This window comes from Besnoitia besnoiti, chromosome III, assembly GCF_002563875.1.
Source record: "Besnoitia besnoiti strain Bb-Ger1 chromosome III, whole genome shotgun sequence".
Classification (NCBI taxonomy): domain Eukaryota; phylum Apicomplexa; class Conoidasida; order Eucoccidiorida; family Sarcocystidae; genus Besnoitia; species Besnoitia besnoiti.
Genome location: NC_042358.1, coordinates 392,742 through 418,754, shown reverse-complemented (window position 1 = coordinate 418,754; position 26,013 = coordinate 392,742). Strand labels below are relative to the sequence as shown.

General features: G+C 56.1%; 2 protein-coding genes across 2 annotated transcripts; both read right to left on the bottom strand.

Moving 5' to 3' along the window:
• Nucleotides 1-6,351: 6,351 nt before the first annotated feature.
• On the bottom strand, nucleotides 6,352-8,870 carry BESB_043790 (uncharacterized protein; the record flags this gene model as incomplete). The annotated part of the gene is made up of 3 exons (XM_029362830.1): nucleotides 6,352-6,926; nucleotides 7,198-7,472; nucleotides 7,855-8,870. The coding sequence occupies 3 exons, from the start codon at nucleotides 8,868-8,870 to the stop codon at nucleotides 6,352-6,354; spliced, it is 1,866 nt and encodes a 621-aa protein (XP_029220196.1).
• Nucleotides 8,871-15,046: 6,176 nt separating this feature from the next.
• BESB_043780 (uncharacterized protein) lies at nucleotides 15,047-20,719 on the bottom strand (the record flags this gene model as incomplete). Its single annotated transcript, XM_029362829.1, has 6 exons — nucleotides 15,047-15,292; nucleotides 15,652-16,493; nucleotides 16,923-17,181; nucleotides 17,339-18,511; nucleotides 18,908-19,369; nucleotides 19,604-20,719. The coding sequence occupies 6 exons, from the start codon at nucleotides 20,717-20,719 to the stop codon at nucleotides 15,047-15,049; spliced, it is 4,098 nt and encodes a 1,365-aa protein (XP_029220195.1).
• Nucleotides 20,720-26,013: the final 5,294 nt, after the last annotated feature.

The window sequence follows — 26,013 nt, the reverse complement described above, 5'->3', positions numbered from 1 at the left end:
GGTCATGTCAGGGCGGCATGATAGCAAAAAGCGTAGTATCACGTTATCGTTCTCGTCTTCAGTTTCGAACGAGTAGAGTCTAGAAAGAAAACCTACAGGTGTGCCGCCATCAAACGTCTGACCCCACTCATTCACGCTCGAAAATGAACATGGACGCCTTTTGACGGGATACACGCGGAATTCGGGCTCTCTGACGCGCACCTCTGCATACGGAATGACACTTTTCTCCACGTGCAGATTGTTGAGGGCGAAAGATAACCCGGGGGCAACAGCACACGTCACCACTCGCGACTCTCTTTTTGGAGGGGCGAGAGACGGGTCGCTCGTCGCTGTATCTGTGACACGGAAGACGCGGGAAAGAAGGCTACGAGGAGACAAAACACGAGGCGAGGCGCGAGGCCTCTATCAAAGCCCAGTGTTTAAACGAGCCTTTCCTTTCACAGGACGGAACAGATTCGCATCTCAGATTTTGCATGGAATTACGGTGGATGCATTCTTCTCCGCCCTCTTGACTCCATCCAGCCACACCGCGCCTACGAGAGACAAAGGACATTCGCAGGCGCGAGCGCGCGCGTGTAAACCAGTTTTTCAATGGGTGTGGACAGTAAACTCAACAAACAAAACGGTAAAAAATTGCCATTGCTGTCTCTCTCCCCCCCCCTGTCGTTTACCCCGGCTTGCAGCCCTGTCAGTTGCTGCTCTTTGTCACAACACCGAATCGCTCAACCTACGAGAAAAAAAAGCGTGTCGCGAGCGAAGGTGTGTTTTCGTACGAGAAACACGGCCGCCTCTCCCTCTCTCATCCTCGGCGGGGGAGAGTGTCTTCAGCAGGGGTGAAGGAGACGTGCCCTCGTGACCGAGAGTGAAGGAGGCGTCCGTCCGCAGGGTCACAAGCCGTGGCACGTACTGGAAAGGGCTCGTCCCTGGTCTTCTCCGCGCAGGCAACGGTGTTCATCGTCTCGCTCTGTGGTCGGTTGCCTAGGCCGGTTACGCGACACCCGAGTTGGTGCATCCATAACGACGATGTGGGTCACTTGCCGCTGATGTGGCAATTTTGTCCTTTGGAAACCCGACTTTTAAGGCGCTCACAGGATGCGAAGGCGCTGACGCCCACAACTCCGTCTTTTTCTCCGCGTCGGCCGCGCGTTGTCTCACCGCTGTCACTGCGCATGTCAGCGGCCGCCACACGCAAGCTATTCCGCGGCTTGTCCACGCGACTTCGTTAGCAAGGGGACGCCGGGGCGGAAACGACGGTTGAAGCTCGCTGAGCAAGAATGCACATGCATTTGTTTGTTCAAACCACTGGCAGCAAGGATGAGGCGCGGCCTCATCTCCTGCATCGCGCAACCGTAGGCCGAGACAAAACGGAGACAGCGTGCGGCGCGTCTCTTGATTGAGGCACTGCCGAGACAGGGACGGGTCACGCTGAGTTCTACGAGGTGGACAGGTATCTGCCACCACGTCAGTTGCCTTCATTTCCATTCCTCTACTTTCTCGTTCTGCTGATCGGGGAAACTTCGCCGCCGTACAGTTGTCTCTGGCAGAGGGTCAAGCCGAATGCATGCCCCATGGGTAGCCTCCACACTAGCGTTGGGCCGCTACCGCTGGGAAATCGTTAAGAGTGCAAGACGCACAGCTCACCGCTACTGTCGTTCGTTGATACAAGCTACGCTTGTTGAACGCCGGCACATCCAGGAGACGCACATTTGGTCGTTGCAGGCACCCCAGTTGTCCCGTCGTAACGCACCCTCTGCCAGACAAACCGAGCCCTCAGGACTCTCCACGGCAACTGAACGGCTTTTTACGTCTCACCTAGATACACAGGCACACGCGACGTCGAGGCGGCGCCATTGTGAGGGCCCCGAAAATTTTGGCCGTCGGGTGTGGCGGAAGCTCGGTTTGTCTCTTGCGTCTCCATGGCAGACCGGCAGCGCCTCTACAACACATCTTTCCGTCGTCCCTCCACATGGAAATCGCCGGTGTCCACGGGTTACTTCCTCGCCGAACTGGTTGTACCGAACCCCTCTATTCCGCCTTCTACCGAAACTATGGGTAGTTGCACTAAACAAAACCACTGAGCTGGCGGATCTACATGATTCACTGGGCAGCGGAAACCTTAAATTCAACGGTATCCTACCGAAAATAAAAGTGCACAAGCTGTAAAAAACTGAATGTCCGAGTGTGACGCGATGCCGAGAGCGGGACCTGCATTTGTTACTGAAGCCCCACAGTGAACCACCTCGACTCGTTCTGGGTTCGAATTTGCCTGTCACTGCATCCACCGTGCCGAGTTGGTAAGACGATCGAATGGAATGCAGCACCCCTCTGTAGGCCTCGTTACCCCGTGTGTGTCTTGCGGCTGCTACTGATGGTCCGCGTAGACTGGAAGGCGCGGCTGTGCCTGCCTGCGGTGCCACTACTTACAAATTCGCTATGGCGCCCGCGCGCTTTGCAGAGGGAAGCACTCGGGAATACCAGTGTAGTACAGGGATAGGGCGGATCCCGTGGCGACCACTGCAGTACAGACATCCACTGTTCAAAGTTGCACGAGGGCGATGGCCCAGTCTCGCTACTAAAGACTACTTCGGTGGAGGGGCGCGGACGGGGGGGTTGGGGGTGGGGAGGCAGCATACGAATTGACGTTTTGGGAGGAAGCCATGGGGATGCGCAGGGACGACAGAGTTCCACACGGGATGTACCCATTAAGCCGGGACTCCTGCACACGGCAGTGCTGCCATCATATGAACAAAGTGTAGTCGACGCCATCTGTGCACTACCACTGAGACATCGGCTTGGATGATCGGCACTTGCTCATCCAGCCACGAATTGTTGACGAGACAACCCAAGAGGGAACCCGGCGGGACACTAAGCAGTCCGGCAGAAACGTGTGGTTACTACGTGAACACACTACACACCAAGCTACTCGTACAGAAGCAAAATTGGAACGATACATGTGACACATCACTAGCTCCAGGAATCATAGAACACGTCGCACGATACGACTACCATGGAGCACCTAGAGTGACCGCCCTTGACGCGTATGACAAGTCGAACGGTGTCTCAATATCCGCAGGTTCATACTTGGGCATATTCACACGACGACACATCATCACACGTGCGAAAGGACATGAGGCTGCATGCAAGTGGATCACGAAGTGCAGCAACCGCTACCGAGCGCCAGCACATGTTGAGTTGGCATCGAATAAATGTGGTGCGTGCTGGTACCATAGATGACCAGCGACGGTTTCAAGGTCAATTCAGGAGCACGAAGAATTGTCACTTCCAGCCATGTGCAGGGCGTCCGCAGCGGACGACCTACAGAGAGGATCGCGCATCTTGTTAGCACACCTGAATGGTACACCTGCTGAAGCGTGCACAGCCGCCAGCACGTAAAACAACCACTTCGGTAGGCACTTGCGTGGCACAGTCGCCGCTCATAAAACGGAACACATCCAACAAGTGCTGATCATAAGCCATAGACTGCCCCGTCAACGCAAATCACGTAGGTCCCCGCTGCACGGCATGGCAGCTCTGCCACAGTAACGCGGAAGGGGCGGGGCGGCTGTATGACACATGACTCATGTCATGCCATACGAGTATGCACGCGCGCTGACTGGTTGGTCTAGTCAACTTGCGAACATGCAAGGACGCCACAGCGTAACAGGCAATACACCATTATGCATGCTAGTCTACACATAGAGGGGGTACGGAAAAAGCACCATATGCACGGAATCCAAGCGGCAAGCTAAGGCCATCCACGTGCACCACCACGACGAAGCGACTCCGCCCCATTGCATCCGACCTGCACTGCAAGCGCGCACGGGACAGGGCGACCGTGCGCGTGCACGCCAGACATTATCATTGACGTCCTCTGAAAAAACATGGACGCGGGTACCCTTCCAGAGCTTCGAGCTCGGCTTGAACCCCACGGCGTGCTCGGCAGCACGTAAGTGGATAAATGGAAAAGGCAAATTTCTCCCGAGTGGTTGTATACGGCGACCCAGGGGGTGGGCAACGATTACAGGGGGGCGCACCGTCTTCTGTGCAAGCTCAGTCAGTCCCTCCGACATATAGAAGCCTGCAAACTATCGCTCTGGACCCGCCATACATCCGGAGGGACGCCAAACCAGCTTGCTCTCATTTGAACGTACTTCGATGCGAGAGCTCGCACACCACTTCTACTGTGAGACACGAATGCGAATCAGAGCAAGGGATATACACCATACATGGACTAGCAGGCACTACCGCCAGTAACGATACGCACGATTCGTATGATGCCGGTTGCTAAACCCCGTTCAGTGTAAAAGAGACTGAGAACCGGCGGCCAACTGGCAGAGCCATCCGCCGGCGAAATGACGTAGGAATGTCCCGAGCCCGAAGGAACGATGCTTGAAGCGCTCCTCGTGCGCAAGAAGCCGAGTGAGGAAAAGTTGTGGTGCGCCGTAGAGGGCGTGCAGAGGTAGGCGACCGCCAAACTAGGCTTATGAAGCTTGCTTCGACGGACCCCGTTTTCACCTTCTTCCCGTGCAGCCGACAGCGAAAGAGCGCACCCCGTCGTCAGGAAACGACGATCACAAAAAGAATCGTCTCTGTTCCAACCAGGCCACTCGCTTTACGGTCACGCACTGGGCGGACTTGAAACTCCTGAGGTCCTCTGGTCTCGCGCGAGCGGACGGCGTGAAAGCGGAGACACTACAGCGTTGAACGAATGGAACCGAATATCACGCGCACATGAGGTAGCGCCCAGCATTGGGAACGCCGGGGAACGTGAACGTGCCACGTTACATGAGGAGTCAAAAAGCAAGATAACCACTGCGAGGCACGGACGCGGAATGCACAGATGGTGACTCGTTATATATGTACATCTGTGGGCACGACCACGCGAGGAAGCGTTTCTTGGCCACAGTGCTCATTTATACAGAGATACAGTGGAGGAGACTCCAGCTCGATCGTGGCACAGAATCTCATGACACGTAGCTGCGTCGGGGTAGGCGTCCTGCTACTGGAGAGCGAGGAAGCGCGTGACGCTACCACTGTACAGGGACGATGGAAAGTGGCAGAGCAGCAACGAGCAGCCAGTTTCCGGGACGCTAAAATACACTTGTTCAAACGGGTGTCCGTGTACGTCAGATACTAGACGTGACACTACTGCCTGAACCCAAGTTGTCACGAGCACAGAGGGCATGCGAATGGAAATGTTGCTTACATGCCTGGACGACGATAAAACCTACGAAGATGCACACCCAAGCCGAAGTAAAGCCCGTAGAGGCGCCTCTTGCCCAAGACCACCAGCCGAAGAAAAAGGCGACTCTTTATGCGCAGGGAGCGGATGCACAAGGCGACAAAACACAGGGCTCCCCGTCGATGGTCAGCGTATGAATTGATTTCAATACGACAGCTGTTTTGCTGTGTTAGCACACACATCGGAGGCGGTTTCAAAACGCATGTCGAGCAGACCGCAGTCCGACGCGAACGACCAATTAAACTTGGAACGAAGTCAAAGCCACAAGACACACCACTCAGGACATGACAACGCACCTTCCCGTTCGCCCCTCCCAACCTCCTCAGCCCTCCACGAAAACGGCACTGTTGATGCGTATCACCAAGACACGCGGAATGGGCAAGTGAAAAACGAGGGCTCGCCGCCTGTGCAAAGTGCCGAGAGGCCCCCTCGGATAAAGCGGCTGATCTGTATGTATCGAAGCTGTATAACCGTCCAATCGGCGCCAGCACTTCATTAGGCAAACTTTGGGCAGACCCGCCCGGGTCCTTGAGTGCGTTAGGTGATCCACATCTGGTAGACAGGAGACCGTGCTGATAAAACTGAGAAGACGACGAAAAGAAAACGAAGGAAACCGCGCCCCGCGACGCCTTGACCCAAGCACTCGACGTCTGAATACGCGGACCACATTTGACCCCCGACAGAACGAAGGGAAACAGCCTTCTTCTGCCACAGCCATTCGCTGTAATAGATTGCAGCGGATCCACCGCTGACTCGAACGAACAACAGCCCTCACAGTAGCCCGTAGTTGCACGCAAACGGCTGCCCGTCTATAACCGTGCACCGGGCGTGTCAATGGGTCACACGCCAGATGAATAGATTTCGAGAAACTCAATACGTTTAACGCAGCGGGAGGGCACCCAAAGTCGCTCCTGTGAAGTGTGTGCAATCGGCAAACAGAAAAAACCGGATTGTTGCGCCGCAGCTTCCCCGCACATAACGAGGCAGCGTTGATCCCTTGTCACATGCATCACGGCAATAAAGGCCCGAAAGCACCAAGAGCTGCAGGTGTTGTCGCGAAACAACGCGCACAACTGTTGGCTGCCATGTATCGGTGCCAGGATGTGTTGCTATGCCGTTCTACGGAATGATTCCAGCTGGCCTTCTGCTTTGCTGTTCAGCCAAGGCATGAACTTTTGTCGCAGACCGGCGTCCGTGCCCAACGAGGGCATTTCCCTAAGCTGTTCGGCAGCCGTCTCTGCGACGATAGACGTTGCTTTCAGGAATGCACTCACAACAGCTCCCACAGTAGAGTCATTAACCCCACTCTCTCCAGCATGGTTGATTGGGCTCGCGCCCAGTGTACCTCTCCACCCGGAGGCATTGCCTGCGAAAAAAGCGCTACTGCTCCCACCTGATGCATAAGGGGCGATAAACATCCCTCCCGCAGACCACGGGGCGGCAACGTCCTTCTTGGAAGACCTGGAGGGGGATCGCTCTCGGCGTCCATCCAGCCTAAAAACTGCGGAGGGACTGTCACTTCCTGTCTGGCCTTTCGAGGGGAGCACCGTGAAGGACAAGTTGTCCCTGCGGTACTTGAGTCGGCAGCTCGGGCTATCGTCAGGGCTCAGTCGCGGGCAGGACGACTCCATAAATTCCTTCGCCAGGCTCTCAGCCAGCATGTGGATTTCCGTAAGACCAAGAACTGAACACAAAGCGCACATCAAAAAAGACAGTAACCTGACCAGTGACTCAGTACCACACACTATGCTCTCGCTGCAGTCTTTCCAGTCTACAGGAAGAGGTGAAAGCACGCTGGGGCCCGGCATGGAGTTATCCTCGAAGCACGCGCCCCCCAGGATCAAACCCGTTGAACATGGGCTTGGTGCTCGCAAGGCGGCAGTGGTCCAGTGGCGACGTCAGTCACCACAGACATTCCTCTTCTACCAAGCTCCCAATCGCCACACCTGACTCACCCTCATCGCCGCCAAGCGATTTGAGCTCGTCGAGAGAGCGAGGTTCGCGCTCCTTCTCCATTTCAGACATTCCCGTCTGCAGGCTGCACAAGGAGAGATAGTCGCTGCGACTTCGGAAAGATTTCGGAAGCATACAAGGCACGGAGCTGCTTGTTGGCGATGTGGCTTGGCTTGGCGATTCAAGTTTGGATGGATGAGCGAGCGCTGACGGTCTCGATGATGCCAGTCCGTCCAGAGGAACTCCACGTGAAGGCAGCGGCAGATTCAGCTGGCTCCTGCGTACAGCACCAGAGAAACCAATCGGGACACTCGCTTCAGTGTGGGGTTCACTCATTTCCACTAGAGCAGACCTTACTGCGCCGCATGCACATTCGTCCAAGCGTTTCATCGCTATTCTGGTCGCCCCAGCCGTATCCGCATGCTCCGCCCACTACGCAAACGTCGTGCTGTCGCTCGTTCGCTCGCCCAGGGCTTTGGCAAACCTGAAGCTCAGCCCCTCAGATCCACAAAACATAAAGCCGCGCCTGCGTCGCGGCAGTTCCAATCACTCTCGGTATGGAAGCGAAACGTCACTTGAAGCTCCATAAGATGACTACTAGCCTAAAGCTTTACAGTTTCGGGAGTCTCTCTGCGCCACCTGAGCGAGAGATTGCTCACCTGTGGGGCCAAGTCTTCACACTGATGTCTTGGAGCGAGGCCGGCGTCAACTGAGGGCAGTCCAACAGCAGTCGCGAGGTCGCTCGCTCCAACTGAAGGACGTCCTCGAGGTCCTTCTGCAGCAAACGATCTGAGTAGCAGCATACGCGGCCGCCACATCTGGGCGAGTCACCTTCTCGAACCTTCGGGCTCTTGCAACTCTCTTCGTAGGTTTTCTCCGAAGAGAGGTGGGAGGAAACCTCGCTGCCCGTTGGGGACACGTCTCCCTCTACAAGTGTATCGCTCGCTGGGCGCTTGCTTGCGCGGCCCCTGGCGTCCATTGCGTCAGGTGAGGCAGGCCGCAGGCTCTGTCCCTGTCCCCCGCGCAGATTCAATCGAGGCTTTCGGCTGCTCTTCTCTTGCCTCTGCCCAATTCCTCCAGTCGCCCGAGGACTCTCGCTTGCGCGTGAGCCCGTCGTACGCGTGGACGCGGCTTCAGCAACGGAAGCAGCTTGAGAAAGAGCTCCAGCATTTCCTGCCGAGAGACTGCTGCGTGTTCGGGTTTGACGGCTGTCTTCGTCGGCCTTCAGCTCCGGGTTCACATCGCTAGCCCCGCCGAAAGAGTAGGCGCTGGGGCGACTGGCAGGAGAGCCCGAAAGCTCGTTCTCCGCCAGCTCCGTCAAGTGACCAGCCAGAGCCTGGAGGGCGCGCGCCAGGTCGTCGGCCGTTTCTGCACACGTCGACGTGCGAGCCGCGCTTTTCTCGCAGAATCCCTGCCGGTCTCTGCGGGCTCTCTCTGCAGGACTCGCGAGACTGAACAGATCCACCTGTGAGCGAGGAGTCGACTCTGCACAGGTCGTCTGTCCCGAAGCACTCGCGGGGACGGAGCCCGGCAGCTGGCCGCCTTGACTCTGCAATAGAGGCGCAGCCAGGGCTGAGAAGATCTTCGAGAGCTCCGGATCGTACACGATGGACGCCGGGATGGGCGTGTCCAGGCCAGAAGAACCCTCGACGTAGGAAGCTTGTAGATTCGCCATGGCGACAGCTTCTGGCTCAGTGACGTTGAAATGTCTGGTCTAGCGCTAACGCAAGGCACCGTTCTCCAGAAGAAAAGTTGCTCAAGCACCGAACCGAAAGAGCGTCCGCAGAAGCTAACCCTGCGCTCAAGCGCTGGAAACCTCTTGCGCGCACAAGGCTGAGAGACAGGACCTATGAGAAACGTGCTTTTCTCTCTGGGTGGGCAGACGGCACCGAGGTGGGAACTCAGAAATGGTCTTACAGCAAAAGATCAAATCACGCTTTCACAGAACACGGAACCTCCTCCCGTCGTGCCCTTCGCGCGCATATTCGCACGAGGAGGGGGAGTGGGGTGGACCAAACGATCCAAGACACTGAGTCGTCGGGGGATAACCCACAGGACATCCACGTATTATCTTTGGAAGCTCGTGGGGCTGCGTAGACGGGCGCCGCTGGGTTGGAGGAAAACTGTAGCATACCAAAAGAATGTAAGCGGCACACGCACCGCGGCTGAGATGACCACTCGATCCTCTCCCGATGCACGTCTTCAAAACAACGTAGAATGAAGCGGGGCTGAGGAATCGAACAGGGAAAATCTCGACGTCACCTCCTCGTCCCTGAACTGTACGAGGGACTCGCCGTTCAGCAACGCTTGTCTCACTCAATGAAGTCAAAGAGGAAGGGCTGCTGCAACGAGAACAATAAAACTCCAAACTGTGTATCGATACTGCGGCAAAATGCTCCACCTCGCGGGGGAGGGGGGGGGGTGGCCGTAGCGGGACCAACAAAGAAATCCCGACCTTGCGATGCGTTCCACAAGTGGGGCGCCCTAATTAGCAGCGAAGAGAACTAGTGCACTTTCGGCTCATGACAGATAACGAAACGTGCAGCGGCCAAAACAGTGTTTAAAGGCCTGGGAATAGTGCTGTAGCCACGTGCCAGCAGCCTGGGGTGCGGACGTGTGCGGAGGTCGTCCTGTGCGGGCCCTGTTCAAAAAACACCTGATACGGGGACGAAGACTAGACCGTGCGCTGCTGAAAAAGTTACGTTTCGAGAACGCATGATAGACACCGCGTCGTCTAGCAATCACGCATCAGTATCTCAAAAACTGTGTCACACACCACGATTCCCACGAGCCCCACACAAGGGCAATGTGCCCGAACCGTAGTGAAGCCGACAATAGGAGCAGTGCCGTCCAGAAGAAATGCCAACAGACATGCCACACAGACAAGAAGGGTGATATCCAGTACAATGGGTGTGACGTGCAGTTGAAATCTGCTGGAAACCAACTGGACTGGATGGACGACTATTCCGGACGCCCCCTTCACTATGCGATGCCGTCACGCATATGCTGCACTATGACTCGGGTGGCAACGTCGCCAATCTTTTAGCGGAAGCCAACGTCGTGAACGGGACCCCTACGCTGATGAAGAGGAAGGGGCTCGAGACGTGGGGCCAAAAAGAGCACCAGAAAAATCACTGACAGGAAACCCCGGTCACGTGACAGGCCCCAGTGTGCACCGAAAAAGGACGGAGAAAAAGGAAAGCACTGGTCGTCCACGTTCGCGCCGGCGTTCGGCGACCCCAGTACCGTCTCTGCGGGAAACACTGCTCGAGGCAGGGGCACGCACTTCATCCCCGTGGGTGGACTCGCAGTTGGAAGCGGTGGCAAGTGCACATACTTGCCCACCTTCCCCTCCCTTCCCCCACGTCTCCCGAACCGGGTCCCACGCTCGACGATCCAGATCCGCCCGTCGCGCCTGTCGGTGCACGAGTTCGTGCGCGAACGCTGAAACCGTGCACGAGCGTCTGAACTGCGAGGAAGTGCCCCCCCCCCCCCCCCCCCCCCCACACGCTGCTCTGCACCACCTATTCTCTCTGCAGCCACCGTCACCACGCGCATGGCGTTCGACGCTTCCGTGCGCACTTTCTCTGCTGGAGACACAGAGGGCTGCCGCCACCCACAGCCGCGAAAGGCCCGACAGGCCTGCGCCGGAGGGCCCCTGAACGACGCAGTCCACAACGAACAACAGCTGCGGCTCCGGCGAGAGGCAGTCTAGCTCGACAACATATTCGGCACCCAGAATGAAAAAAACAATACACGCATCAAGGATCCTCCACATGCACATATCCCCTCCGAATTCGCCACGGCGGGGAGAGGGCGACATCAAGTAAGATTAGAGGCCGACCTTCGTCTTGCCCAGAACTGTGCGAGGGCGACGCAGCCGCGAACCCCAGGCTACTACTCCCTTGTAGAATTCACCGGCATCCTAGCCTGTGCTTGCAGCGGCCGGCATCAGACACCCCACACACAAGCGGTCATCGAGGCGAATTTTTTCTATCGTGAGCGACTGCGATAGAGTCAGCACTAGCCTGTTCGGAAGGTGTTTCTCTTCGGTAGACGCAGGCTGAGCCCACGAAAGAGGGACCGGAAGCGCGCACACCCGATGTCGCATTCAGGATGCGAAAAACTAGAAGCCCGCAACTATTGTGAGAGGGTTGTTTCCTGCCGTCTCCCCAGCTCCCACGTGAGAATTTTCTCACAGAAGCTACCAAGGGGACTCCGCAGCCTCGGCAGACACAGCTTTTCCCAGCAGGTTGCGAATATTCGAGGGAACCGCGGATCTGGAATGAATCACGGGAACAGTTTCAACAGATGCCTTCGGCAACATGATGCTGGTCCGCTGCACAAAGATCATGCACATGAAGCATCCTCTTTCCCTTCGCCTTGAACATGGGAGCCCATTCTATCGTGTTGAAGCATGAGAAGATCGTAGTAACTGCCTACCTTTGGTGGTCCCCTGGCTCCAAGAAAACATAGAGCGGCTGGTCAGCTTTGAGGTGGTATCGTCGTTAGCTATTTCGAGGACCTTAAGGTCCAGGCGATCCTCTTTGACATGCAAAGGGCATTCTATAAAACGTATGTGCCACTTGAGGGTGCGCAGGTGAGCCCAGCATGGAGAAAAGAAAAGTCGATACTAAGACTAGCAGGCATGTTGCTGCAGCACCAAGACCGGCGTGTGATAGGATTTTTGCGCACGAACTGACAGCTCGTGCTTCACGCACGGGTCGCCCTCGTAGTCAAGTTCATTTAGGCTCTTGCTTCGGCGCGTGTACAAAGATACCGACACAGATGTGCATGAAAAGCCCTCAGTTTGTCGCGGTCCCACAGAGACAGGTCCATTGTCCGAATCCACTCTGCACCACGTTGCTTTACAATGTAAGGCCTCAAAGTTTGTTCGTCGGTAGACGTTACATAGAACTGGAACGCACCTTCGTGAAGTTCCACCGCCGCAGGTGGATGCCCCCAGCCATTCCCGTTTCACAACTTGTCCATGACTCCCGATGTCCGACGCGGAACGATGGTGCAGTATGAAACCTGCTTGGTGACCAGGCTCCCCGTGCACTTGCCGTACTTGACATTTCTTCCTTCACAGGGCTGTGTCAAGCTGTGCGGGTGTTCCAGATCCTTTCTGCAGCCTGCTTTCTGGAAACGACATTGAGCGAACTTACCATGACGCGATGCTGCAATACTACCTCTAAACTGTGTAGGCAACCGCGGCCGAGAAATTCATTGGTGTCATGTATTCATGCATGGCAGCAAACCATGAGGCGTAGCATTTCCTTACTCGAAGGAAATTCTGATCGAGCCTACACTTGCAGACTGTCCGTTGTGTACACACTCTAGCGCGTGTACTCTGTATCCTCAGAGACTCACAAACGTATTCGACGACCAGCTTAAAGCGCAAGTTGAAATTTCGGAGTCTGGTTGCAAGACAGGCCCTTTCAGAGCCGGATATTTTCCGGTTGATGTGATATTTATGCTGAAAAAAGACCTCAGACTCGTGGGGCGCCCTCTATCAGAGGCACAGGCATTCAAGGAAAGGAACACGTACGCGCCTCCTTCCAGTACGGTTTCCGACGAGTGTTCCGGGGACTTCAGCCCACACACACAAAAAAGCAGTGTACCATGGAGTGGGCAACGGCAGCCTCCTTTTGGAAAAGCGCCGAGTGGACCGTATGACCGACTCCAACACTCTCAGCGTCTCTCACTGGCATCTGCTCCTCCACCCTTGGTTGCCTTCCCCTGGGTTTGAACCACAGGAACAGATTCGCATGAGCGAAAACGTGCCTATGGAGGAAACGGCGGAACCAGCTTGACAGAAGAACGTTGGCACTCCAACACCTAACGAAATAGACTAAGAAAAACTCTTGCAGGTATTTGCTTGCGTGCCATCCCTTTCAGCCATGACATTTCCGACCTGCCGGACACAAGCTCCGCGGGCGTTCAAGTACACAGTGTGTGTGTCCGCGACTGTGTATTCCATCACGGAATGGAGATACCTGCGGTATTCAAATTTTGGCCGAACAACAGTACTGGTCGTCAACGCAACTGGTCACAACTGTGATGTCGCCTGCCATGGAAAAGTTACAGCACAAAAAGAGGCACACCCCTCCCATGTTCTACGACGTGCCGCCTGCTGACGATTCTTGTGCTGAGCTGAAATTAGAGGTCCCTGCATGTGTGAATGCCACCGGGGTCCGACGCTGAACTACCCCGGCTCCTCCCTCTAAAGCTGTTACAGACGAGTTGTCTCTCTCATCTGGCCAAATGTTTTTCCTCGATTCCTTCGTGAGCCTCCATTCCACACAAAGCGCCTGTTGTATAGACGTTGGTTGATTCATGCCATGTGACACGGGAGTGAAACGACACAAGCACAGGAACACGACGGGGCATTCGCGTTGAAACTGATGAAGTTGTCGGAAGAGAGCCGATTTGACTGGAAAAGCTGCCGGCATCTCTCAGAGCCCTCACAGCCTAAACAGACATTCTGGAGGCGTTCACCGTTGCCATTGCCCCGATGACGATGTAGTACATATATATATATACACGTGATGGGCAGTCAGGGAAATAAAGCATAATCATTAGCCCTCGCTGGACACCAAACGCACTTTCATACATGACTGAGATACGTGCACGGGCATTTGATGTGCAAGACTCCCTCTTTATCCAGTATATTGATCGAGCGGAGACCGAACGATGAGCTACTCGCGTCCCGTTATAGAGCGTGTAGGACGGCGGTATGCACACATGCATATGCGTAGCTCTGTTGATGAATAACGAGACAAGAATATACCGTACACATCCCAATTTAACAGTGAGCAGTGCTGACATATTTTCCTCCTTTTGAGCTAAACTTCGGTTTGAACGCGCGTGCACATATATGGATGAATAGACACTTTCCCGCACCTACACTAGCAGGTATCTAATGAGTATACCCCCCGACGACAGCCAAGCCCAAGGACGAGGCCACAGAAGACAGTGAAAGAGGCCTCTGTTTCCTGTTCCAATTCCTTAGACTTTCTCTCTCCCTCAAGCACCGTTTTCCATCTCTCCCTTCTGGTGAAGGAAGTGTGCATCCATTGATTCTCCCCGACCTTCCCCCCTCCCGGCGTCCCTGCCGTTCATTGCTGTCTCAGTCAGTCCCGCATCCCCTTGAAGAAAGCCATGCTTCGTTTAGCGCATGGTTCGAAAGGAACACATTCTGCCGCTGTTAGGACTGCCTCCTGGCAAGCCCCTACCAGTCCTTCGCCTCGCATGCGAAGAGTTAGGAACGGATCTCCCGTATGTTTCAAGCGTGAAACTATGCTGGCCTGTTCCTCCGCTCCCTCCGGCTCTACACTCTAAACCGTCACAGCCGCCATCGTCCACATGTCTTTCAGAACGAGATGTTGCGTCTGAAGTGAGCGGCGACTTGAGGGAGGACGAGGCAGGAGATGCCGACGAGGAGGAAAAAGAGGTTGGATGGCCGCTTCCATCTCCCCCTCTCGCTCCTGTCGCTACTTCTCCAGTGCAGCTGCCCCCAGCCCTAGTGCCTGCAGGTATCTTTGGTTCTGTCCCCCAACTCCTGCTGACGCTTACGTAGTCCCTGGCCTCCATCACTTGTCCATCAGAGACACCAGAACAAGAACGCGGGACGCTGGTCGCGCTCCCCGACCGGCTCTTGACCGCTCCATTGCTACTTCCATGCACGTACGCACACGCGGACGAAAACGGTGGGGAAGCAGGAAAAGGAGGAGGTAAGAACGGTGCAGACAGGCCACCTGCGTGTGAGACCCCACCGAGGGAGAGATCAGATGACGACAGTTGTTCACTTTCTTCTCTGTCCACTCTTTCTCGATATGCAGCAGAAGCTTAATCTTGAGAACTCGTGTTCGGGAGCACTGGAGAGCCATGAAACGAACCGGGAGTTGCGGAAGAAGAGCCAAGATGGTGCTGGTGGTCATAGTGGCGATACTGCAGGAAGGCCCCTTCACTTGTGGCAAAGGCTGGCGAAGACGAAGAAGAGCCGCCCTGACCCCGAGGGACGAGACCCGTTTTCCCCACACTCATCTGCTGCCTCTGGTGCAAAGGTGGAGGCGGCGTCCCTCTCAGCGAAGCCTGAAGGAAAAGCATTCCTCCAGCACATGTGCGGCTCTCTCGCACAGGAATGACGAAACCTCCCTCCTACGCAAGTCTACACACACCGACTTCGAGACTGAAACACGTAATGAATGCATGCGTGCACAACTGGATAAAATATCTTATTATCTGCCGGCATCTCTCAAAGGTTTCGTCGCCAGGGTCTTGCCGTGTCGCTACTTTCCTCTTGGCTTTCGCTCGCTCTGCGCTGACATTCTCTTGCCTGCCCCTGCCATTTCTTCTGGAGAGCTACCAGCTCTGGACCGCCTTGTCCTTCACCCCTTTCTCTGTTTCTGCCTCGCTGTGGCCTTCTTTTCAACGGGTAGTGGAGGCGTTACCTGTGCTCGGTGGAGTGGAGGCGCCTGCAGCCCCGTGAGACTGCCGGAACTGGACGAGCCAGAGGCACTACGGGACGCACGGGGCGCGGGATCGGATACGGCACGAAGAACGACGCCTCCAGCGCCACCACCGGATGTCTCTGCCCCGGGCGCGAGCTGCGTCGCCCTGTCTCCTTCTGCCGTGTGCAAACGGGGGAAAGCCTCGGGAGTTCCTCCGCAAACTAGGCGAACACTTCTGCCCCCTCGGCTGCCCGAAGCGGTAGCAGTGGCACCCCCTGCGAAGGGCGGTAAGGGCGCCGACGAGGAAGAAGACGATGGGATCACGCCGCGTTGCCCTTCGTCCGCCTCGCCCCTCTCCCGCGCTTGGCTTGCGCCTTCCGGGGGCATCTGAACTGGCGACACCAGTGCCTGCGAGTACAGCACAGTTTCCGGCGGCGCCCTCGGGGCGGACCCGTAACAGGCTGACGAGGAGGAACATGAGGCAGAGGCGAAACCCGTCGTTCCAGCCGGCTCCACGGACCGCGAATCAGTCTGCATTCGATGCTGCGCCGCCGAAGAGCGAGGACTGGAACACGGCTGTGAAACGTCTCCGCGCGGCCGCTCCCGTCCATCTTGGCGGCGTGGCGCAGCGCTACCGCCTCCACAACCTCCGCCTGAGGGACGGGCTCCGCCCTGCCGTCCCGCAGTCGCTCGCTCCACGGCTAAAGCAGACAAAGGCGCGCCGCATCCTCCTGGGTCTCCTCTGTCGCCCCTTCGCCTCTCCCTGGAGTTCGGCCGGCCCGTCACGGGGGCGCCTCTATTGGAGCTGTACCCTGCGCGCCTTCCCAAACTGGCCCCGTCTCCTGAGCACAAACACACCGCGGCAGGAGACCGCGGAGACACACGGAGAATCGACAACGCATTGTCGCAACACAACGATACGAACAGAGGACTGGTTGCTCAGAGAACGACTCGGGCGGGGGGCGGTGGGGGGAGTGGGGGAAGGCACCCAGGCAAACGAAAAGGCTCCCCGTGTCTTGTGCTCAACCGCCGACTGCACTGTCTTCAGGGTCCCTACGCGATAGACGAAAAACGCTTCATCGATAGTCGAACACACGTGTGCGAAGCGAGACGCAGAATACCCGCTCGTGCTGCGTGTCACCATTTCATATTGTCTCAACCTGGACACTCGCGCATTTTACCGCACGCGGAGGTGCGAGGCCGACCTCGGGGTAAACCCGCTGTGCATGGCTCATCTGCAGCCGGCTTGTCCGTTAATCCTGTAGGCTCACCGCCACGCTCCCTTCGCTTTTCTCCGTCTGTATCTCGCTGAGTTCCCTCTTCGCTGCCTCCTTTGTTGTCACGCTTATCCGTGCTCTTCAACATGACCTTCAAATATTTGTTTCCTGTATGGAACCCGTTCATTCCGGCGACCGCGTTGAGCGCAGCAGCAGGTGACCCAAAGGTGATGAAGCCGAATCCACGGCTCTGCCCGTCGCCCTTATCCCGCTGAACCGTCGCAGTATGGATGTGTCCAAAATGGCGAAAATGCTGAAAAAACGGACACGACACACTCGAGCGTCGTCAAAAAAGAAGCGCAGCAGGAGGTCCGGCAGAGACAACGCGAGCACCGGATAATATGATGGCGACGAAAAACTGGCAACGCGCTGCAAAGCCAGTGCGTGGAACCCACGCCGCTTTGACTCACCCTTCTGAGGTCCCTATCGTTCCATTCCGGAGGCACGTGAAAAATGAAGACTGTGCATTCGGGCTTGCCATATCGATCGCCGGAGCCTCTGTCTCCTCGTTTGCCTCGTGAGAGGCTCGACTCGCCGTTGCCCCTGCTCCGGCCTCCGCGCATTTCTGTGCACACTCCCGCAGTATTCCCAGGGGCGCAAGGCGACAGGAGTTGTCGCTTCCCCGTGTCACCAGCGCATGCTTCCACCTTGTCTCTGCGTTCACCCTCGAATGAACATCTGCGCCCTGCGTGGGGACTGCTGCCGCCTTCCTCTCGCGATGAGACAACTCCTCGCCCCTGACGACTTCTGTCTTTCTCGTCGGCAGCTCCCAGAAGATCTAGGCCCGCGGCGGCTTCCTCCACTGCCCGCGCGTCCTCTGCGAGGGGTCGGCTGCGGCATGAGGCCGCAAGAGCCACTTCAGAAACACCACAGGTGCCTCGCTCACTTGACCGGGGGTCGCTCGCCCCTCCCGTTTGCATGCAAGGGCTTTGCCAATCCTGACGCTGGCACGGATCCCGCGTGTGTCTGTGTGGGACTGCAACATCTTGGGCGAACCGCGACAGAGGCCTCGCAGGCGCCGAGTGTGCAGAAGACTCCGTCACCGGCAAGACCGCTTGCGCACGCGGAGAACTCGACGGCGGATGCTCGCGGGGGTCGCCCCTGTCGCGCTTTGCGCCTCCGGTCTGTTCGCCGTCCGTGCCTCTCTCCACTCGATGAAAGCCGTTGGCTTCTTGGACCCCCCTGTGGGGTCCCCGTCGATCCGCGAATCCGTCGTCTCGCAGCGCTTCGCCCCGTTCCTGCGCTGAGGAGAAACCAGGCCGACTGGCGCTCCATCCCCGCCCGTGCCTTGCACGCGAAGCATGGGAAGGGTGCGCGACGCCTTCGCCTCGGTGTGCTCCCTGTGCTCTGCCTGCGCCAGGCGGAGCCGCGCTGGGTCCGCAGCCACTCGTCGGACGTTTCTTCGGGTCTGTCTTCAGCAGCACCTTGAGGCGCTTGCCCTCGACCGCAGCTTGGTTCGCCTCCTGCAGCGCGCGGAGAGCGGATTCAGCGTCTTCAAAATCGACGAATCCGTAGCCTTTGCTGGTGCCGTCCCAACGGCGGACAACCACGGCTCCGGCACAGCGCCCATACAGCTCGAAGTACTGCACACACATGTGGGACAGAAAGGAGGCGAGAAGCAGCAAATGGATCCCTGCGCCCGGGAAAGAACGAAAAAATCACTGAGACAACGCACAGACTACAGATGAGCCTGTGTACCTTGCGTGTTCACACGAAGAGCTCTCGAACGGCAATCAACCAGCGACCAGATACGACGAATCCACAAGAACAAGCCAGCTAACAGGCCGCCCGCGGTGTCTACTTAGGGCAAACCGAGCGCAGTTACGTAGACGGCACAATCCGACACAAGCACAGAGTTATTTTGCGAGCGAGGCACATACGAAAGGAACGTACGCGGATGCGTATGTAGTATGAAAGGAGAGAGAAAGAGCGGGAAGAGCGAGCATAGTCGAACAATCTCGGCATGCTGCTCTGCTCACCTTCTGCAGCTGTTCATCGCCCCAATTCGGCGGTACGTGAAACACAAATAGCGAGCACCTAACGTTCCCCTTTGCCCTCGAATCGTGGGGTCCACCTGCCCGTCCTCGGCCTGGCTGGATGCCCATCTGCTCATCTTTCGAAACGTCCGCATCACCGTCTTCTAAGTTCGCCTTCCTGAGTCTCACGCCTTCATTTCCGGAACCGTGTCTTCCATGGGACGGACCAAACTGCGGCGCGCACCCCGATTCGTCTCCCGTAAAAACAACCGACGCATCCGGCTGCCGCGGCTTCTTCAAAGAGACCTGCAGTTTCTTGCCTTGAATAACGCGCCCGTCCATCTCGTTCACAGCCCGCTGTGCACTCTCCGAGTCAGCGAAGCAGACGAAGCCATATCCAAGATTTCGACCGTCGCTCTTGCGTTCCACGCGGACGCTCGTTATTGTTCCCCACTCGCAGAAGTGCTGCAGAAATCGAAGGCGCCAACGATGTGCGAAAGAGCGAGTCGCACTGCACTCCAGCGTCACGCGTGGCACGACGGAGGCAACAGAATCAGACACTCACGACCCCTTACACCACCATGGACTGTCTGCCGCTTCTGTCTGCATCCGCTGAAATCGGAACACATGCGACACCACCCAGGTGCAGACGCGCACACGAGGACCCGCACACGGATGCACTCCGGTCGCTGCGATTACCTGTCGGAGATCGTCTTCTGTCCAAAACACAGGAATTTGGAAGACAAAAATGTTCGTCTTCATGGCGTTCAGACTGAACTCGGCTCGCTCGGGGGCCCGCAGTCCCGTCACCAGATTCCGAGTCGCACCATCCTGACTGTCGCCTTCACCTCTCCAGTCGCCAGCGTGTGCGAGTTCCCTCTTCGCTTCCGGGTGATCGAGGAGGCGACCCGGCCCTTCCCCTTGCCTGGATTGCCGCCGACGGCCTTGTGTCTGTTCATCGATGGCACACGCGCACCCCATCGCTCCTGCACTTCCAGCTGAAGCCGAAGATGAAGGAGTCGCGACCGCCTGTATCCCGACCTCTGTGTCCTCGCTGTCTTCTTCGATGGCGGTGTCTACTTGTTCCGCCGCCCGACCACAAGCTTTGTCGCGCTCACCCTCGACTGCGCCCTCTTTGACCGAGCCCCTGCTGTGCGTGGCGACGCCGGTACTGCTACCATATCCGCCTGACGAGTCAACAACATTCGTGCTCGCGGCCGACTCGTAAACCTCGAAGCTTTCTGTCGGCTTCTCAGGCATTCGGCGCTCAGCCTCACCTTCCGCTTCTGATGCCCGATCCCTCGCGCCTCTGCAGCGCACATCGCCGCCCTCTACCACTTCCCCCCTCGCTTCCCTCGCTTCAGCCGCGCCGACGTGAACAGCGTCGTCTATTTCAGCGGAAAAGGGGTCCTGCTGCAGCACGGAATCTGGCAGAATATTCGAAGACAACGCCGTGCATGAGCTGAACGTGTAAGCGGAAGACGGCAGAGACGAAGAGGAAAAGTGAGCCAGCCCCTCCACCAACGAGTTGGACAACTCAGATGGCTCCGCCGTCTGTTTCAACGCAGAGGCGCGCGAAGACGGAAGGCCGCTGCCGATATCGAGTTTCTCCCGTCGCTCTTCTTGTTCCGCTGACGCCACACTCTTCCCGGGTCCTGGGTCCGCGCCCTCGTCTGGAACAGGCACCGAAAGAGCGGGACGGAGGGGAGACGACGACGGCCTTGCCCTCCCGCTCTTCTTGCCTCCTGCAGCATCCGCTCGCGCGGGTCGGTCCCCCAGCGCACGTGGTGACAGCAACGGGGCGTCGCTTGCCATATTCTACCGTCCCCCCGCACGCAACACAGAACCAGAGAGCCGCCAGCCTCAGGGCGCGACGCCCAGCAGCCAGTCTCTCGAGATTTTTTCACTGTGAATCTATGCACGCGCGCTTCAACGCCTGAGAAAGGCCTTCTACACACATACAGACCGCTGCTCCACAAGGCGCACCACTGCCGCTCAGACCCTCGTTGGCACGCGAGCGACGGGACTCAGGCAAAATCATACACTACTGCGTGTACGGAGACGGTCACCTTTATTTTGATAAGCGTGTACGAGCCGGGTGTGTGCCCGCGAATTCCCACAGTTGCACGGAATAGGCACCAGAAATGAGGACAGAGGCCATACCATGTACGGCGGCGCTAGCGGCATCAGCAAGAGCTTACTGCACGCATAAGCGGGGAAAAAACTCCAGGCCTATTCTATATATACGTCGGTGACATGGTCTACAAGTAGATTCGCGTCGTCGCATCACATGAGGTTTGCTCCGCTTGTGAAAAAATCAACAGGAGTCCCCCACAGATACCCGAAGCTGGCGTGAAACAACGATGTGCTCAGCCGTATATCTTAGAAATGCACCTGAGAAACGTATTCCTCGATTAGTCAGCACGATACCTCGGCGTCAGGAATGAGACACAGATACCAGACGATGGACCATCAATGGAGAACTATGCTCCTGTGTGCCGGAAGAGAGCAAAACACACGCACGAAACTCGTGTATGCATGTGCAAACATGTCAGGATCGACTAAAGAGAGCATTCGTCTACCGAATGTACGCACGCGTAACGTGAAAGAAGCACTGGACGCGTACGCTTCTGTATATATACTCACGCGTTCGTCGTATGCGTGCAAGAACAGGATCCGCTTCTACACATCTTTGTATGTATGCAGTCTTCGTCAAAGCGGACACCTGTAGAAGGGATGTCCGCCGACACTTGGAGGTGGACATATACTTTAGACCGGAAAACATGTGTGTCGATGGTAAATGATCTGCAAGGCGCTCGGGAAGCGAAATACACAAGCTGCGCATAGATGTATTTCAAGGTCGGTACAATGTGCTCGCATACACTGTATGAGGTGCACGTACATCCACTCGAATGAACACACGCGGCACAGGGGCGTTTCACCACACGTGCTTTGTCCCCTAACCAGTCCCTTGTCAACGCAGTAAACCAGACGGAATGACTGCTTCGATTAGAGCGCAACAGCGCGAGAACTTCAATGAAGGTCTTAAAAAAAGACGCATGTAAACCGCCAGATTATGGAAAGGCCAGAGTAGTGAACACGCCAGAGAGAGCTGACGGGGGGGGACACGTTCAAGAGTGGCGAACTTGAAACAAGCAATAGAAACGGCTTCGTTTTCTTTTCTAGACCAGATATGCAGATCTTCACCAAAAATCCGCTACGCGATAGTCCCGCGCATAATATTCAAGAGGCATGGCTACCCGCGCATTCGCATTCGTTCAAGACACGAGGCAGTGGATATACGTAGATATTCCCACCAAGGATTTCTCGTTTCCGAGGATTCGTCCCCGAAGCCAAAACAGACAATAAAAGACAACCACGTTGCTCGTTCACCCTCAATCCCGAGCCAACATATGTATGCGCGAGACACATCTGGTCACGATGGCTTTGAGCGGTGTCGTGGAAAGACTCTTTTGAGAAGGATTGCATGTACGAGTGTACGCACACACATAGACGTTTAGACGCCTATGCATTTAGTTATAGATCTTTGTCTACATCTCTGGCAGAAAAGTGGGGTAGCGCCGCGGCCCAGCCAAGAGACCTGGTTCCTCGCTGGCGCCGATTCTTTTCATTCACTGGCTGATCGCCGGCCTGTCCCTACTAATTTGAGCCGAAACATGCCATGTAAACAGCTTGTCTCTCGATAAAAGCAGGGTGTCCACAGCTACGCAACGGCGACGCGTTTCTCGCACTATTCCGAATTGGGGTTTCGCTTACAACGGAGACTACGGACAAGCGGATCGCTAGATAATAGACATATACGGCTAAATTCAATTCGGACCAGAGCAGGAGTTTTGAATTGCAGAGGGGAGCGTGATACCCATTCAGAGCAGCACAGACGATGATCCTTCTCCGGGAAAGGCACGACAAGAAGGGTAAATTTTGTAGAATAACAGTGAAGGTCACTCCTGCGCGCGGTCTTTTGCCCCCCGTTTTGGGGGGCGAGACACACCTACCGAGACGAGGGGAAAACAAGGTACCTTTGCTGCGCACGTACGCCCATGCGTAGGCGTGCAGACATGCGCCGTAATAACGTGTTTGATATCTGTGAGAAGAATCAGCGACAAATAAAAAATGCGGTCGGAAGAATGCAAGATATGCGTTATGAAGTGTGAATGAGGAGACGAGAGCAGAGCGGCGGGCAGATGGTGGAGAAAGGCAACGCTCCGCCAAAGAAATAAATGCAAGAGGCCCAAGTCGCCACCACTGAAAAATATGCTTCCAATGAAGGACTCACGTAGGCAGCGAAGGAAAAAAGAAAAAAAACAGCCGAAATGGAGAGAGTACACAGCCCTGCAGCATGCCCCGCTCGAGCTTCGCGTCCCGGCGCGCGGAGAGGTTGTACGCGTGCAGCGTCAACCGGCTGGCGGGCGCTACCTTCCCCTCTTGACGTTCGCATGCGTGTGGTCATGACGCTTGTAGATTCTGGCCTCGTTGTGGATGCAGGGAGTTAACAGCACAAGTGTATGGGTCCACATGCTTGCAAACGGCAATTCTATGGACGAGCGAAGGTGCAGCGCCGGCGCTTATGGAGCTTACGTGTGTATCGGCCCAGGTAACCGCTGCGTGCCCACACATGCCTCCCTCCGCATGACTATCCAAAAGGGCGCTACAGCTGCCCGTCCCCTCCACGTGCGGAATATCTATTCGCGCGTATGATGAGCAGCCGCTTACTGGGGACCGCTCTCACCGTAGCGTCCGACAGTTTTTTAAGGGTACGTCATGCAGCGCCAAGGAAGCATATACAGATTGCGCGAGTCCAGCAACTCCCAACTGCATGACGTTCCCGTTTTGCGTTCCGTTGCTTCCAACGCCGGACAACCACTCGACGGGAGGACGGCGACGCTCCCGCAAAAGCTGGGAACTTCGTAACCGCTCCTCGAGCTAGCTCTCCACTCAACACCGAAGAAAAGATTCAGAGGCCGAGTGCCACGGGAAACAGCAGCTCAGCGACGGCGAGGCTTTCCTCGCCCCCCTCGGGCGTTGTACCGCGTGTATGCAAATTTTGAGTCACACTATATATCGATGCCGGCGGCCCACGACTAGTACACGTTTATCCAGTTTTATCCAGTCCTATGTACGGGAAGGCGCTTCTTCCTGCTTGGAGAATAAAAAAGAGCTGAGCCCACAGACGGGATCCCCGAAAACAGGCCTAGCTTTCCCCCGTTCTCCGTTTCCACCCATCGAGCCATCGAGGGCTGCAAGTTCGAGTGCATCTGTCGGAGCTCGGGCGGATTGTCTACGGCCACGTTACAATTATCATCAGTTCTTGCCAATCTTCCTCCATTTCGGAAGGAACGGAAAGGTGTGGAGCCGAAGCTAAAAAACTGCGTTTTGCCTGCGGCTGTGTCATGCCACCCTCACAGTCGCTGTAGCGCTCAAACACAGATCGCCACCCAGAGTAACCAAACAGTGTAATGGACGCTCCCGGATGCTCTTTCCTCGCGCGGCGCGCACCATCATTAAACTGAAGACTTGCACAACATGTCATTCAGTCAGCTAGTGGGGGAAGAACACGTTTTTCTTAAGAAAGGGACCAATGGGTGCTGCACATCTTTGTTCGGTATCCCACTCTTACATAGGCTGTGCCTCACTAAAATCAATCGTTCATGCGTGACGTGGAAAGCATACACAGCAGTGAGGGTTGCGCCTTACCGTTTTCGAGGAACTCTACGAAGCAAAAGCTAACGGACAACGGCGGATTACGTGAGATGTAATGAGAAGCGCGGTTTATTGCTCCACAACACAGCAGAGTGCTCTTTGGAACTATGCCTGGGAGAGGAATGACTAGAGGCAAGAAAGTGGGCACTAATTTTTAGACATGCTTCAAAAGAGGGGATTCGATGCTCGTTATGCGCGGGCACACCTAACGTCGGTAACAACTGATGTTCTCCTGTACGCGCAATAAGCTTCTGAGTGCCTTTGCCATCGAGGCCATAGCCACAAAAGAGGTTGTCGACCATCACTTCAGCATACGTCCCGGCGTTCTAGAATTGTGGCGGGGCTGAGAATGGAGTGGTCGCGGGTTCATCTCGGATGTGATACAACTCGCACGCTCAGATGATCGCGTTGCGATGTAGAGGATTGTTGACACAAGAGTGCAAACGTGCCAGTTCCAGGAAGCAACAGTTTGGTCGCGCTCTTTCAGCTGAGGCGGAGCAAGACAGACTCAGTGGCAGAGGATGAATTTCATGTCTCATATTGCCCCTGCGGAGACACTTCCTGTCTTCTGATTAACATGACAATCATAGGCCTGTTGACAGTCTATTGCTTGCTTCGCTGGGGGGGTTAATGCCGTGCGAGTTGTCAGTTAGCAAGTCTGCCGTGGTAGTGAAAAATACATGCGCTAGGCCGCCTTCATACTTCACAGATAGAGACTCCTATGTGCAAATGAGCAGGAACCAACCAGTCTACAGCACTGCCGTGCGGATGTGTCGTTGCTCCCTCATGGACCGTTGCATCGCCATATTCCGGAAAAAGCAAGGACAGCACTTGCCAGAGTAGCGAGAGAGACAGATAGCAACCGAAATACATTAGCAGATGTCTTTTCGCCTTCTGACCTTTTGCCTCGCTGACCTTGCTTGTATCTCCAAGCTTGACTTGAAAATACGTTCCTCATCTCAATGTGGCACACGCGGCCACAAGCCGAGAAAAGGTCACGCCCTGGCGGTGCGGTGGCCTACATTGATTGAACGACCATCAAATGGTGTACGCATGGTGCTCGTACAAACACCCTGAGAAATGCGCGGAGGGCAGCGCGCCCAAAATCATCGTCTGATGCCGATACGAGATCATCTGCCCCTTAACGCTGCATCACGGTGCTTGCAGTGAAGGTCACAGTGCTCTGCGCTGCTTGCGTGCCTTGCTGACCGTCTTTGTTTCTAGTAGCTTTAGCAACAGCAAAGCCCTGGGCGAAATATCATGAGCACACGCACCAGGCAAGCACTTCCTTTGAAATCGTAAGCTTGCTGAATCAGAAGAACTCAACTAACAGTAGTTCCGTGTCCTGGCGAATCTGTCAGAGGTGTCGCTATTACAGCTAATAGAAG